The sequence below is a fragment of the Manis pentadactyla genome, assembly GCF_030020395.1.
Source record: "Manis pentadactyla isolate mManPen7 chromosome 15 unlocalized genomic scaffold, mManPen7.hap1 SUPER_15_unloc_1, whole genome shotgun sequence".
NCBI lineage: Eukaryota > Metazoa > Chordata > Mammalia > Pholidota > Manidae > Manis > Manis pentadactyla.
The window spans coordinates 167,828-184,257 of record NW_026644588.1 but is presented as its reverse complement, the minus strand read 5'-3'; the positions used below and the strand labels follow the sequence as shown (position 1 = coordinate 184,257).

The 16,430-nt window shown below is 52.3% G+C and overlaps 1 protein-coding gene across 3 annotated transcripts; it reads right to left on the bottom strand.

The window, feature by feature from the left end:
- Positions 1 to 9,620: 9,620 nt before the first annotated feature.
- On the bottom strand, positions 9,621 to 15,419 carry LOC118920457 (zinc finger protein 324A-like). Of its 3 annotated transcripts, none has more exons than XM_057496419.1 (5): positions 14,992 to 15,419; positions 13,373 to 13,499; positions 12,893 to 13,009; positions 10,822 to 12,320; positions 9,621 to 10,740 (listed from the first exon to the last, which is right to left on the bottom strand). In XM_057496419.1, exons 1-5 carry the CDS (start codon positions 15,019 to 15,021, stop codon positions 10,636 to 10,638), a joined length of 1,878 nt encoding a protein of 625 aa, XP_057352402.1. In that variant the 5' UTR covers positions 15,022 to 15,419; the 3' UTR covers positions 9,621 to 10,635. The 3 variants fall into 3 exon arrangements, with proteins under 3 accessions (XP_057352402.1, XP_057352401.1, XP_057352403.1); XM_057496418.1 differs by lacking the exon at positions 14,992 to 15,419 and adding an exon at positions 14,517 to 14,759; XM_057496420.1 differs by lacking the exon at positions 14,992 to 15,419 and adding an exon at positions 13,620 to 13,817 and having other exon boundaries at positions 11,022 to 12,320.
- Between the last annotated feature and the right edge of the window lie 1,011 nt (positions 15,420 to 16,430).

Genomic DNA, 16,430 nt, shown 5'->3' with positions numbered 1-16,430 from the left:
CCAAATTTACCTTATGCTCATGTCACAAGTTGTCTACACTTTGTGAATATCTGACCAATGTGTCTCTAAACCTAGGACGCAGTGGCTATAAAACTTACTAAAACAATAGGTTGACATGAAAAACAATATATATTGGAACCTTACAGAGCCAATGGTTTGAGTCACAAGGCATTTTGTCAAGACTTAGGTATGTGGGGTTGGACTGGTCTCTCCATTTTTTTCCTGCCTGTCCCAATACTGCAGCTTTCTCCATGAGTGGTGACATGAAAATGCTTAGCACAGGGTCAGGTAGGTGGAGCTATGAAAATTTCATAGTGAAACCTCACTAAAAGAGTCCTAAAGCCAGAAGGGGGATCCCTTTCACCATACTAGGCAAGAATTGTCAATTACAGACAGCTACAGGACAGAGGTGCACAGCAGCCCCTCCAAGAAATGGACTGCCCCAGCATCTCCGCCAATGAGAAATCCTCATCACCCTGATCTCTTGCTTTTCTCTAGTGGACTTGCCTTCAGAACAACCCCTCCCAACTTCCCTCCTTTTCCATAAAATAATGTTCTCCTTTGTTTGTTAGATTTGACTATGGTTTTGCTGTAATTTGCCCGTCGGAATTTCAATTCTCTGTTATTCCCAAATAAACCCTTCTTTTTATGGTAAGTTAAGAAATTCTGTTTTATTTTTAAGGCTAACATTATGAAATATATGAAAGAACTATTATTTTGTTTTTGTCTTCATCAGCACCATCCCAAGGCTCTCACATACACTGTATGGATGCACAGTATATCATAGATGCTTTCTCTAGAGAGTCACCGTTGATATCTATCAAAATATAAAATGCACCCATCCTTGACCTAGCAAGCATCCACATAAGTTTAATTTTTAAGAAAGTATGTTCTTGAACTGTGGTGAGCAGAATAATGCCCCCCACCCCTACCCAAGATGTCCAGGTCCTAATCCCCAGATTATGTAAATAAATTACGTGGCAATGGGGAACTAAAGTGGTAGATGAAATAAGGTTAATAATCAGCTGACCTTGAGATGTGGAAATGATTCTGGATTATTGGGGGGACAGCAGTGTAATCACAAGGGTCCTTCAAAGTGGAAGAGGAGGCCATAGAGATTGAGAGAGGACAGGAGGGAAGAGAGGGAGAGAAAGATGCAGAGACTACAATGTGAGAAGGACACAAGTTGGCCTTTCTGGCTTTGAAGATGGAAAGAGCCATGAACTAAGGAATGCTTGCAGCCTCCAGAATCTGAAATAGGCAAGGGGACAGACTCTCCACACCTCCAAAATGAAGGCAGCACTGCTGACACCTTGATTTTAGAGCAGTTGACACAAGTGTCAGACTTCTGACATTCAGAAATGTGAAATTTTTATAATTTGTATTGTGTTTCTCTGTTTCCAAAGGCTCATGTGATTTTGCTGGACTCACCCAGATAATCCTGGATAACCTTCCCATCTCATGATCCTTAATGTAATCATGTCTGTGAAGCCTCTCATATGAGGTAATGGTTTCTGGGGATTTGAATGTGGACATCTTTGGGGCCACATGATTCTGACTACCAGACTGAACTCTTATGGTTATTAGACATTTTAAAGCAGGTGCCAAAATGTTAAAAGCAAAAGTTTCCATGAAGAAATCTGAAGCTCCAGCTCCTTCAGAAATTCCACTTATCTGTTAGATGTTCATGTATTTGTAAATAGTCCTTGGAAGCCTAGTCCTAGGAGGTGGCTGGAAGTTACACCTAAGTCTGGACTCCTTCTGCATGGCATTTACCTGTCCCGGCAGCCCTGTTGCATTGTGTTTGCAGAGGGTGTACAGCAGCTCCTGCCAGCCACACTGAGTCTTTGACCCTGATAAGGATTTTTTTGCACTGTGGTCCGACTAGACTCTGTCCAACAGGACTGGCCCTTCCTCACCCTGATTCTGGCCCCATTAGTTTCCAAGAACCCAGGGAATCAATTTTGACCTTATCTGACACCAGTTAATGATGGGTCCATCCCTTCTCATCTACAGTGACATATAAAGAGGTCATTTCCCTGTTTTCAGATGGTCCATGTGGAAGGGAAGATGAGGAGGCATCATCAAAACTGGATGCTTTTATAAAACGCACAGCACAGGTCTGGACTCCTGTGCTGGTCCCTCTCGCCAGGCAGTCCACCCTTATTACACAGATGGTCAAGTCTTCAGAAAAACCTTGCCCTGGGAGAAGCATCATGGAATAGACCCTGTGGGCAGAAACCATACATTTGCAAGGCATGTAGGAGAGATTCTCGTTCTACTTAAGCCTTCAACTTAACGGGGCCTTCACTGTAGAAACCTCCCACCTGTGGTAAGTAGGAGGCCTCACTCCTGATTATGCATCAAAGCAGGCACACAGCAGAGAAGACTTACACAAGTGGGAAGGGTGGTAAGGATGGCCCTGACAGCTGTGACCTCTAGCAGCACTAGGCCACCCACATGAGGAGATGCCCTGCCGAAGCACTGAGCTCAGAAAACCTTCCCACTCCGCTTCAGAATTGGGTGGTTGCCAGGGGTCCATGCCATTCAGAAGCCATTCAAGTGCAGCAACTGTAAGATAGTCTTCCTAAAGGGCTACACCTTCCTCAGCCACTTTATTCACTGTGAAGACAGACCATGCAGATGCTCAACAGGCAGAAGTGTTTGCAAAGATAAATCAACCATTATTAATCACCCAAAAATTCACACTGGAGAAACATCCCCTGTGTATAAGAAGTGTGGGAAGGCCTTTAGTCACATTTCTGAACTGAAAAAGCATCCGAAAATCCACTCTGTAAACAGACATTATGAGTGCATGGAGTGCGGAAAAGCTGTTGGCCAACGTTATACCATAATTCATCACCAGAAGGTTCACACTGCTGAAAGGCGTATGAGTAGAGCAAATGTGGAAAAGCCTTGAGCCACAGCAGCCACCTTGTTCTGCATGATAGAGCTCACACTGGAGAAAGACCTTATAAGTGCACCAAATGTAGGAAAACTTAGCCAGCCTTCTACCATTACTCTTCATGAGAAGGCTCACACCAGAGAAAGGTCTTGCAAGTGTGGGATAGGCTTTAGCTACAGGTCCAACCTTGTTAAACACCAAAATTCACACCACATAAAGCCCTTAGAAGTTGTAGATAAAATGAGCCCTGTGACCAGGATTCCCACTTGGCTGTGGTTGACTAGCTCACTGCACACCTGTGCGCAACACATGGCTGTTGACTCTATAGAAAGAGCTCTGCCCAGTCATCTGGGCACAACATGGTAGCAGGGCTGCAAGGCTGCAGGAGAGCAGAGCAGAGGCTGGAGTGGTGGCAGCACTGGGGACAGAGGCCCAGAGGATGGCTGTGTGGGACGGCTGTGCAGACAGAGGGGCCCAGAGGCAGAGACCGGCTTGCTGCATGCAGACTTGCTCTGAGTGAATGGGATTCTAGTGACTAACTTGCCACCTATAAATAAAGTTGGGTATAACCCTTTCACCCCAAGAACATTTTGCTGTCAATTTCTTTGGTCACATTGAATCCATAGCGAACTTCCTGGGGCTGAAACCGATTGGCAAGACAGAAGTCCAGTGTCAAAAAGCTTTCAGTCTGTCTTCCTTTGACTGATTTTGCTTTTAGGGGTATTTTGCCCTGGGATTTCCTCTCCCTGGACTTACACTATTAAATAAAGGAATAGAGAAATACATAAAATGTAAAATAGAAAAAAGAAAGAAAGAAAAGAAAGGAAGGAAGGAAGGAAGGAAGAGTGAAATAAGAGAGAAAGAGAGAGAGGGAGGAAAGGAATGGCTGAGCTGTAAGTTAGGCATTTGCTGAACTTCATAAGACAATAAGGGTATTCCACAGTGTAAGTCTGGGGAGAGGAAATCCTGGGGCAAAATACCCCTAAAAGCGAAATCAGTCAAAGGGAGAAATAAAGTTTAAAACCCATTTATTGCTTACAAACTGCAGGCGGGGGCACCTCCCTCTCCTGCTCAGCAGAAGCAAAACCGGCCCTCCCCTCACCTCTCAGGTACAGATAAGCCCTCCATGGCCCAGGTAATTTGCCCATTGATATGGAGATGAGCTTCTCTCCACCCCTGAGGAGTGTCTACTGATATGCAAATGAACTGAAGCCAGGCAAGATATTCTGGAAATACTGCAGTTTTACCCACAACAGCTTACAAGGTCAGCTATATCACTGCAGTCAGAATTACACAATTCAATATTCAGTCAAGACATTTTCTTTCTATTTTGTGATGTGAAATAATGTGATTATAAACCCCTTCTGGAAAGGAAAATGTCTCCAATTCTCTCTGCTTCTCAGCACAGTGCTAGTGGGTCACACTTGATTCTAGGTCTAAACATAGTGCCATTCATGACCTTCCAATCCTGCCGAGCAATTTCAAGCTAAGAAATACACAGTTCCCAGTCTCTGAACCCCCAGCCCCAAGTCAGATGATGCAGCAGACACTTTCCCAGGCACTTCACAGGTGCTGGTGTTGGAGCAGAGTCGTGTATTTTCCTCAGTTCTTGTCCCCACCACAAAAAGGAATTGAAGAGCAGAGACACAGTAGTGAAACAGAGTAAAAGTTTTATTTAAAGTTACTCAGAAAATACAGGCAACCTCAGGGAGAAAGGAGCACCCTGAAAGGTTGGGGGTGCCCCTTTAAAGGGTTTTTCAGGAATGTGACAAAGGGCTAGGGGTGTGGACTTGCTAAGTGGTCCTGATGCTGGGGTTCTTGTTTGCAGAGTGGAAGAATGAACTTAGCAAACACCCAAGGTAGGAGAGCCAGGGAGAGGCTTTTACTGAGATACAGTGAGAGGACAGAGCTCCCGGCTCACACGAGGAGGGGACAGGAGAGCCTGGGGTTGTGCGTTGTCTAGGGGTTTTATAGGCAGTTGAGGATTTTTGGGAATGAGATAAAGGCTTAGGGGTGTGGACTTGTTAAGTGGTCTCTGAATATTTAAAATTAACTTAACACAAATTTACTGCTCTGATTTCTCCCTGGGATACCACAACATCTTGGTCTGGGAGCGTATCAAACTAGACTGCCTGCCCAGCCCCCAAGGCGGGCTGTTATTGTCTGTTTTGCTAAAGAGTAAGTTAAGAATCTTACTTCTTAACTTTCTGGGTGTTAAAATGCAATCTTATCTTTAAGATGGGATCCTTTCTGCCTTTTACTATGTTGTCTGTGAGTGGGCTTACTTGCCGTATTATTACTTGATTAGGGGCTGGGGGAGGAAAAGCAGCATTTGGGCAAAGTTAAAGATAAATGGAGCCTTTTAGCGGCTAAAGTAAATTTTACAGTAGCCTCATTTAATTGACACAATGAAGACATGGGCTATGCTGAGGTATTTTCTTATCTGGGGGATGTTCAAACATTCCAGGCCAAGTTCTGGCTTTTTAGTTTTAACTAATCTCACTGAAGAATGCTTATATTCCTAGTTTGATATTTTGCTTAAGAGAATTAATGTGACTCTGACTGCTTAATTGTTTAATATGAAGTTTTGGTAAGGATCTTTTTCCAGAGGCCCTCAGCCTACTCTGACTATACACCCAAGGTCCCTGTCTCAGTCCCAGGTATCTTTGATGAGACATTAAATTTCTTATCAGTCCTCTAGGTAATTCCACAAAATTAGCTTAACACAAGAAATTTACTGCTCTGGTCCCCTCCCAGGATAGCAGCTTCCTGGTTTGGGAGCATATCAACCAAGACTGTCCGCCCTTCCTCCAAGGTGGGCAGAGTTATTTGTTTTTCACTAAAGAGTACATTAAGAATTTTTCTTCTTAACTTCCTTGGTTTCTTCAAAAGGCAATTTTGGCTTTAAGGTGGAATCTCCCTGTCTAAAGATGTTTATCGGTGGGCCTTTTAGCAGGCTAGAGTAAATCTTACAATGACCTAATTGACACAGTGAAGACATGGGCTGTGCTCAGATACTTCTCTTTATCTGGGGAATATTCAAACATTCAAGGCCAAGGTGCTCTTGAACTTTTGAGCCTTTAACTAATTAACTAATTAACTCTGAGTCTTTTCTGGCTTTCTAGTTTTAACTGGTTAACTGAGTCCTTTCTAGGGGCTTTACTGACCTTGTTCTCTTTCCACCCTGCTGGTATCTACTTTCCTGCCTAACACTGGGACCTTCCCAAGAAACAAGCCAGGGAACCATCATGACGGGGTCCCGCTCCCTTTGTTCCTGCCTGATATCACCTCCGCAGGGCACTGCCAGCCGCGGTGTGTGGTGATTCCCTGGGGGGACTGGCTCAGCCAGCAGGGAGACACTGACAATGTGCTCAGGTTCCCTCTGCCCCCTCCACACCTCTGCTGTCTTCCCTTTCCTTTCCCAGACCCTCAAACTCGCCCTAGTTGACTAGTGACTTTCTTACAACTACCTTCTGCTCATGGCAAATAGCCTGAATAGGACAGCACTGAAGGACAAGGACTCCAGAGCAAGCTGGTCACCCAGTTCAACTATTTCTACCTAACGGATCTTGGGAAAGGTACAAAGACAGCAACGGTGCCCACCCAATGGGGGTCATGAGTTTTAAATGAGTGAACATACATAAAAAGCTCACAGTGATGCCTAGGACACAGTATGTCCCAATAAAGTTAATTCACTTATTTGGACCCCCAAAATGCCTCTGGAAAAGTGCCCCACTGCTTGCAAGGTACTGTGCTCCCCCCATCATGGACTGTTTTCTCTTGAATAAGGGACTTCAAACTCACTACTAGTGTTTGTTTCATCATTTGACAGCCTCGTGTGTCAGCCACTCACATTGTCGTGTGGTTGTCGTGATATTTCCTGGTTCCAGGGGTTCCGGTCTCGGCACTTCGGCTAATCCTGTCCCACGCATAGCCAGGCTGCCATCCTGCCTGATCAGTACTGCTCTTGCCCTTTGCTGAGCTTCTTGCATCCACTCTCTTCTTCATAAAGATCAAGAGAAAAGCTTTGTGGCTAGACTTACATTTTACAGATATTGTATAATAAATATACATATTTGGTCTTCATCCTTGGTTCCTGACACAGAGCTCCTAATACTTGGAATTCCTGAGTAACAGGAGTATCTTTTGTTACTCATAACAAGCCCCCTTCAACCATAGTTTATATTAATGAGGTTACAGGATCAGGGAGGAGCTTGGATAGCTTCAGGGTGGCAGCTGGTTGCCAGAGAACAATGTGATTGGCTTCAATCACCTGGCCAATGACATAATCTCATCATGCCTACACAATGAGAACTCGTACGCTTACCAGTTGGTGAACATATCACGGTGTCGCGTGGTGTGTGCGCCCTGAGGGCATGGCAGCCCCGCGCACATGTACCTCATCCAACACTTTGCTCTGCCCATCTCTTCTAGTTGACTGTATCAAGCTGTACTTTTAAAAATAATAAATCAGTAAGTAAAGCACTTTCCTGAGTTCTGTGAGTTGTTCTAGCAAATAAATGAATGGGGGGGGGGGCATGGGGTGTGGAAACGCTGAATCTGTAATCTGCCAGGCAGAAAAGTGGGTACCTTGGGACCCCATTTGGGGCTGGCATCTGAAGCAGAGGCATTCTTGTGGAACTGAGCCCTATACCCATGGGGTCTGCGTCAACGCTGGGTAGATTGTGTCAGAACTGAACTGTTGGACAGCCAGTGGTATTAGAGAACTGGAGAACTAGCTTTCGTGAAGGAAAAAAGTCTCAAGAGAATACCCATGCACAGCCACCAACAAATACCTATATACTACAATACCACTTTATAGTAAAAAATTTAATACAGGTGTTAGAGTGTAGGGGCCGGCCTACGGCCGAGGCTGAGTCCCACTATGGCTGAACACCACCCTTCCACTGTAGCTGACCAATGCCCTAAGATGGTGCCCGCTTCCTGGGCGCCACCCTTCCTGGTTTGGTGGCATTAGCATAAGGAAGTTGCTCCTATAGGCTTGCCCCATGCTTCCGCGCTCGTGCTCAACTCATGCAGAAGGCATGCTAACAATCAGCTTAAAGGTCAAGCATGATCTTGGTCACCATAGGCCAGCTTCCTTTATATAAGGCATAAGCAGGAAAGAGAAGCTCTCTCTCTCTCTCTCTCCTCTCATTCTTTCTCTCACTCGCTCCCTCCGGCTGTTGCTTCTTCTCACTCACCTTCTCCCGACCTTCTGAGCAACAATAAAGAACTGAAGTGAACCAGGTCTGTGTACGTATCGCTGTTGTCACCACCACAAGGAGCGAACACGATATTAGAGTAGGTAGATAGACATAATGAGGGAAGAGGGTTGGGGACTTTAGCAGGATATTGTACAAACATACAGCTGGTTGTTTACATTCTACACATGCCATGTAACCTGTTCTCTTGGTATGTGAGGAGTGAGAATGTAGATAACAGAGCAGCCAAAACCAGCAGATTCTAACATGAAGGACTAGTTAACCCAAACTTCACCCCAACGCTCATTATACTCTCATTACCATGACATTAACATTGCAATTTTGACCTTCCCCTTACAGATGGTTGCTGTGACAGTTCTGACGAGAACCAAATATAGCCAAGAACTCCCCCTCCTGGCACAAAGGTGAAGCAAGCTGGAACGCCCAGAAGACTCCACCTGTTCCCTTTGAAACCTATTCCCACTTAGTCAATATTCATCACCTTTGACATAGAAAAGCTCCTTACTGTATCCTTGGCGAGACTTACCCTTGGGACAACTGTCAACCAAGTACTTTCTCTTTCCTTAAACTCTTATTTTCCAAAAAAATAAAACTCAATCTCTTTTGTGTCTGTCCTTGAATTCTTTCTTGTGACAAGACCAAGAATATGTTACTGGTAACACAGGAATATATACACAAGAGGAATAACAAAGGCCTAGCTAACACATTAGAAGACTCTACAGAACCAAATGTCAAGTTATATGACTTCTGGGCTCAAATATTGAGTTTATAAGTTACTGTTTCAAAGACTTTATTTCAAGAAATTGGCTTCTGAATTCCCATAGTTAAGAAAATGCATAACTATATAAAATATCTTTAAGTATTCTACACTAGATCACAAAGTATGACAAATTTCCCTCCTTTAATGATTCTAGGGTTCTTACATCTTATTCCCACTGCAATTTCTGGCCATCTGCCTATGAACAAAGACAGTCAGCCTATCTGTCAGGACAAGCCGTTCAGACTTCTGGGGAATGAGGTGACCTTTTGCCAGGAGGAGGACCCAGCTGGGAATACATGGCATCTCCAAGCCTTACCTGGGCAGGCTGGACACCTGAGGTATGGTCAGCACTACCAGCTTCCCACCCCCATCCCTGGCCCACTGGACCTCAGTAGCTGCAGGCTGTACACCTCCATGGTCAACAGCTTCTTACTGAGCTACAGGGTCAGTGACAGACTATGGTGCTGGTAAGACAGCAGCTCAAGGGAGCCCTGACGGCCAACCCCCATGGGGGATCCTGACACTGAAGGCCACATCGGCAGGCAGCCACAGGGACAGCAGAACCAGTGTAAGGGCCATGGTCACCAGTCGCAGCCGGGGGAGCATACAGGGGCTGAGCTGGGACCAAAGCAGCACCATCAGGCTGAGAAGCACACCGCAGGTGAGTCCCCAGAAGCCAGAGCAGAGACAGAGCCACCACCACAGGCCATTCACGACCCAAGGCCCATGGAACCTGCTTCCTCTTCAGAGGTGGCAACGGAATGCTCACCCCTGCACAGGGCTGTCTTGGCCTGGTCTCTGCCTCCCTGCCCCGCAGGGCAACCCATCAGCCCCGCTCCCTGGCTGTGGCCCAGAGCTGTTGGCAGTGGTGTTCCTGTCCCCAGGACTCTGCTCCCAGCCCATCTTAATCCCTCTGTTTGTCTCCTCTGCCTGTCGCCACCCACCGTGTGCCAGGCCCTTGGGAAACAGGCAGAAATCCCTGCTCTCAGGGAACTGACCTTTTGGTCAGAACGAATGCGAAATTTCAAGACAGCAAGGCAAATCTGGCTGCAAGCACTGCCGCTCTGCACACCTCGCTGGGAGCTTCTCCTGTGGCACCCACCTCAAGGGCAGGGAGATGGGGCTCAGTGGGACTGAGCCCCTGGCCTGTTGCCAGGTACACAGCAGATGCTCAATAAATACTTGAAGAAACACGTGCAGTGGCTGAATTCAAACCCCACTGTGACCACCCCCCAGTGTGCTGCTCTCTGGCATAAGCAGGGACCAGGCTTGGGGTTCAGGAGGCTGAACTGTGCCTGGAAGGTGAGCGGGGCAGTCTGTGGTGCTGGACCCAGAAAGCCTTACTTAGGCCCTCCCCTCTGGGAGGCAGACACAGGGAGGAGGTCAGAGAGGTGCCGCCACAGGCCCAGTAGGTCAGCGTAGGGCATAACTCTCTAGGCTGCACTCCCTTCAAATCCTTAAAGCAAAGGGCCCAGGCCAGGGCCACCAACTGCCTGGAATGGGGAAGAGTAGCCACTCTCTGGGCTGGTGGCAGAACTGATGCAGGATCATGGGACACTGGCTAGACATTGGTGCTGAACCACCCAGCAGGCAGCCAAAGGTTCCCGACTACTGTATACAACACCTACCCCCATATGCCACCTGGACCTCCAAAACGTGGCTGTCAGTGGGTGGACATCACAGGTTCTCTGGACCAACTCCACCCCGTATACCCCAACTCCCACTCTTCACATTAGCCCCTCCAGTCACAATATGCCTGACGTGGCACTCTTGACTTCCAAATCTTGGTCCCACCAAGTTACAGCCTCTGTGTCAGTACCCCACCGACAATATTTCTGCCGCTTGACCTCCTGGGGATAGAGGAATTAACACACTGTCACTACGTGCAATAAAACCACTATAAACGTAAAGGGTTACTCCGAAGTTTGTACCTGCAGAAGACGCATGATACTCAGCCTCGGGAGGGATTCCTGACAGGCAGGGAAGGGCCGGGCTGTAACTTGAGGTCTCAGGGCTTTCTGAACTTCTGCGGGCCCTGAGGCAGTGGTGGGGCGGATCTCCCTCCCCAGTGCAACCTCTGACGATGCCCCCAAAGGAGGCCTAGCTCCGGGCCGCCGTGAGGGCCTCTCACCGGTGTGGATCCTCTGGTGGTGGAAGAGGGCGGGGCGCTCACGGAAGCCTCGGCCGCACTGCGTGCACACAAACGGTTTCTCGCCCGTGTGGACGCGCCGATGGCTGAGCAGCACAGCGCCCTTGGCGAAGGCCTTGCCGCAGTCCCCGCAGCGGAAAGGACGCTCACCCGTGTGCAGCAACTGGTGCTGCGTGAGGTTGGAGCTGTGGCTGAAGGCGCGGCCGCACTGCGTGCAGACAAAAGGCCTCTCGCCTCGGTGCACACGCAGATGCTGGAAAAGCGACGAGCCCTGGCTGAAGGCAGCCCCGCAGAGCGCACAGGTATACGGCTTCTCGCCCGTGTGCGTGCGCTCGTGCTGGATCAGGTGCGAGTTGCGGCAGAAACGGCGGCCACACTGCGCACAGGCATAGGGCCGCCCGCCAGCGTGGATCTTGCGGTGCTGGCTGAGGTTGGAGCCGTGGCTGAAGGCCTTGCCACACTCGCCGCAGCGGAAGGACTTCTCGGCCGTGTGGATGCGCTGGTGCCGCACCAGCGAGGAGCTGTGCCGGAAAGCCTTGCCGCAGGCCGGGCACGCATACGGAGTCTCGCCGCTGTGGATGCGCTGGTGCTGCGTCAGGTGTGAGGTCTGGCTGAAGGCCTTGCCGCACTGCGGGCATTCATACGGCCGCTCCCCGGTGTGGGTGCGCAGGTGCTTGAGGAGGTCGGAGCTCTTGACGAACACTTTGCTGCACGCCCTGCATTCGAAAGGTTTCTCCCCCGGGAGGAGGCCGGGGCCCGCACGCAGGGCTTCGCCCAGCTCGTCCCAGGTCGGGGACTCCTGGCCGGCGGGCAGTCTCTGAGGCTCGTGCCAAGCCTCAGCCTCCCCTCGTTCCCCACCAACACGACCTGCCTGGAGGTCCGGGGTACCCAAGAAGGCTCTCCCAGGGGCCTCCCGCACACATGGCTTGTGCCGCTCGGTCGTCCTCCGCTGCTTGCCTGGCGCCAGGCGGCCTATGAGGGTCTTCTCCCTGGGTGGGCCGCTCTCGGGAGCCCCCAGTGGGGCGGTCAGCCGCAGGCTGACGCTGGCCTCCCCGCTGCCCGGGCCCAGCAGGAGTCTTTCCCAATAGATCACAGACACCCCTGTGGGTTTTCTCTCCCGAGACGGGGAGGTGCCCCGCCGACCCTCCAGGCTTTTCCCACGTTCACAGGCACCAGTGACGGAGAGGACCCTAGTAGGTGCCAGAGAGGGGCTATCCCAGAAGGCCCCTGGCAAACCTGGTTCTCCAGAAACATCTCTGTCCTCTGCCAGAAGCTGGGAACCTGTAGGCACAGAAACGGGGATGATGCCTGGGTCATCCTGGCCAGGGCACGTCGAGTTGGCGGGCAAGGGTGCGGAAGCCGAGTAGGAAAGCAGAGGGGCCAGACACCCTTCCTGCATGTGGCTTGCACCTGTCTCGGGGTTGCGGGGACTCTCCAGCCTGCTTCTGCTGCTTACCCTGGTGGCCGCTCGGCGCTACGGATCTTACTCAGGGACTGTGTTTGCCGACAGGCCCTCTCGCCTGGCGTGGTCGGGACCAGGAGTGCCCCGGTCAGGGCTGGGTCCCCAGTGCCTGGAATGGGCCTGGCTGTCTCAAGTACTCAAGAAACGATGAGCACGTGAACGAATGAAGGAAGGAACGGCCCCACAGACGGCCCGGGGCGTACCCTCGGAGCCCCCGTTTCTAGGGCAGGCAAGGCCAGAGCCTCCAGGAGGGCTGACGAAGGAAGAAAGAACAGAAGGGAGCTGGGTGGGAGGCAGGAAAGGAGCATGTGTGCCAGAAGGGCAGGGAAAGGGGAACAGAAGCTTGGCCACAGAGGGCCCCCAAGCTCACGCACCCCGGGCCCCCACTCACCAGGACAGGGCTTCCTCTGGGCATTCCTGGCCGGGGCCACATCTGTCCCACCGAGAACCCAGGGCTCCTCGCCATGCTCGAGCTGGACGACCACACGGGGTCGGGAGGCAGAGAGTCCTGTGAGAGGACCAGCAAGTGAGGGGGCCGGCCCCAGATCGGGACGACCCACCGCCCCAGAGGACGGTGGAAGTCAGGGCTTCACGGGACTTAGACGGTGTCATCTATGAAGCCAAGAAAACCCCAAGGTCATGCCACAAGGCAGGACTCACAGGAATAGCTCAACGGTCCTTGTGGGGGGAACCGTGTTGGCAGTGCACAAGAGGAAGGGAACCGAGCCCGGGAACAGAGGCACCACAGCTGGACAGGAACGTTCCGTTGGCGGGTGCAGGGTTGCCCATGGGCCGCCAGGAGATTAGGCATTAGTGCTGGTGGCCCAGCCTGACGACAGCTGAGCTTTCCCTGGAGGACCCAGGGCCTTACCCAGCGAGGTCACTAGTGAGAAGTTCTCCAGCATCACGTGGCGGTACAAGGCCCTCTGGGTTGTGTCCAGGAGTCCCCACTCCTCCGGGGAGAAGTACACGGCCACGTCCTCAAACGCCATCAGGCCCTACAACAGCAAGGGCAAGGGAAGACGGACACGACCTAAGTCACAGCTGTGCGACCCGGGGCTCACCAGCCTGTCCCAGGGGCTACCTCCCTCGGGGCTCTGCAGATGGGACTTCCTCACCTGTCTGGGCCCCCCCCCCCACCCTCCCAGTCTGGGCCCCACATGCCTCCTCGACCTCTCCGCTGGCCACTCCACACAAGGCAGCCAGAGAACGCTCGCCCCAGGGGCAGCCCCAGGCGTCCACTCGTGATCCAGCCTTTGCACAAGGTGACCCTCCCCAGACATGCCTTTCCTGCTCATGCAATATGCAACCGCACGTGTCCCAGCTGCGGGACCACGCCGGGCGTGCCCATCCCCGTAAGGTGCCTCCCCCCTCTACCCCTGTGGAACTTAGGCCTGACATTTCAAGGCTGCTCCTCCCGCCTGAAGGACTGGCTGATCCCCTCGTCACCCCAGGTGTGGACCCAAGGATCTGGTGGGCACACAGGAAGCCAGTTGCCGCCTCCCTCCATAGCCACGCTCCCTCCATTTCCTTCTCACTTGGCTGCACCCTCCCTTCCCTCAGCCACCTGCCAGACTTCCCCTCAAAGCCCCAGGGACTGCCAGCCACTCTTCATCTCCCTGGAGCCCTAACTGCCCATCCCCGGCTGAGTCTGTGAGATCCCCTCTTCCTGAGGCCCGGCCTCGGCTCAGGACACCAGGACTCTGTCCTCCAACATCTGCAACTCTAGGTCCATGTGATGCCTCCGCTCTGGGACTTCCTGACTTTTCCCTGGAACGTGCTTTCCCTCCAAATTCCTGTTTTTTCTCTACCGCAGCTCCATTCTTTTTGGTGCTCAGGCCGAATAACTTGCGAAGTTCCTTCACTCAGGACACTCGCTCACACCCCGCACCTGATGTATCAGCCGATCTACCCAGAATCCAACCGCTTTGCCCATTTCCACCGCCCCAATGTGGTCCAGCTGCCATCATCGCCCCACCAGGGCCGTGGCAGTAAATCGCGTCCGCCCTACACACCGCCAACCACCTCTGCGTCCGTTCTCCACTCAGCAAGTGGCGCGATTCTTTTAAAAACCCTAACTCGAGGTACGGCCAGCCTCTGTTCAAAACCGTCCCTGGCTCCCGGCGTCCTCGGGATAAAGCACGAACTCCGCGGCTTGCCATTTCAGGCACACCAATCTTCTCTCGCTCCCGGAGCTCCACGACAGGGCGTTCAGTTCCGGAAGCACCTAGGCTCAGTCTCCCGTCCCAGTTTTTGTAAGTGCGGCACCGTCCCTCCCCTCGGAACTTCCTTCCACACCTCGCCCCTCTGGCTTCCAGAAGCGGGGATCCCACACGTGCACGCCCCACTGGTCTGGCAACAGGGGCCTACGACGAACCGAGAGAGGAAGACACGTCGTCCAGGTGAAGTCCCTCCCTCAGTCAGGGCCCGGGTCCGGGTCCGGGGACGCGGGACCCGGGCGGGTGGGGGTCTGGAGCTCCCTCCACCCACCTGCGCTGGGTCTGTCAGCACCGCCTCCATCGGGCCCTGCACCTGGGACGGCGCAGATACGGGCGGACGAGCCAGGCACCCCGGCTCCCGTCTTCAGTCTCCCCGTACGGTAAGGGTGCAGACGCCCGGGGCGCCGCCTCAGGGGCCGCCCGGAAAGCACGTGGCTCGGGGCGTCGCCCGCCAGCCACGCGGGGCCGTCCGCACCACACCCGGAGAAACCGAGGCTGGAGGGCGGGGCGCGGCCGTCGGCCTGCGGTTACGGGACGCGCGCGCGCGAGGCGGGCTCTGCCCGCACCTTCCTCGCTGCCCTCGCCTCGGGTCTCCAGAACCTCCTGGAAAACCGGCCCCGACCCGGCGCGCTGCAGTCCCCAAGAGCGGGGTAGCCCAACGCCCGGCAGCAAAGTGACAGTCCCAAACGCCGGAAGCTCAGTCCCCACAAACCCTCATTGGCCCAATGCGCGCGGAGGGCTCACGCGCAGCGCCCTCTGGGAAGAGTAGTTCCCGCCGACTTCCCCTGAAAAGGGTTGACTTCCATGACCAGAAAATGTTGGCATCGGTTTTGCAGCCCCTACACCAAGAACTGAAAGTCTTAATTTCTCTTAAACCTAAAGTGTTGGGGGATTTTCGTTTTCAATCTTGCTGAAGTGTCCTTTCAAAATGCTCCGGTATAGTCATTGAGTTCAACTGTTCCGGTGGCCTCCCACCCTTTACTCTGCTTTTTGTCCATGCACTAACCTCAGAGTATAACGTATTTACAAATAGGTCAGCTAGGACAGGCGTGGTAACTTTATTGCATGGAAGCCTGAGTGACATAGGAAGAGGGCTTAAAATCTACCACAGATTTACCTTTCTTTCGTTTGCATGTTGGCCCAATAGACCAAGGACTATGCGCAGAGAAGACACTAGAGATGACTTATCCAAAGTTCAGTTGCTACTTTTCCAGCTTCTCCTGATCATGGTCACCAACTGACGCACAGAGGTGAAAGCGCTGACCGGAGCGCACAGCCTCCGACAAGGTAACAGGTGGAGCTGGCATGCGGGTCTCCGGACCGAAGATCGCCTTCCTCCCACCCCGCTCGTCCCTCTGCGCTAGGTCCTACAGCTCCGCGCTTGCGTCGCCTCCTGCGGCTGCAGTAGTTTCCGTTTTCGTACCTACAGCGCTTGACCTCTCGGGCGGCGTGGGTGGGCGCGCGGACCAGAAGGGCGATCCCGTCCACGAGCGAGGCCCGCGGTGACTGGGGCGCGGCCGAGGGCCTCCACTTCCCAGAGACCCCGTGGTGATGTTTGGCCGTTGCCATCGATACCGGGAAGGTTCGTCCCGCCAACGGTGGGCCGCACCAGAAACTGTGCGGGAACTACTCTTCCCAGAAGGCGCTGTGCGTGAGCCCTCCGCGCGCATTGGGCCAATGAGGGTTTGTGGGGACTGAGCTTCCGGCGTT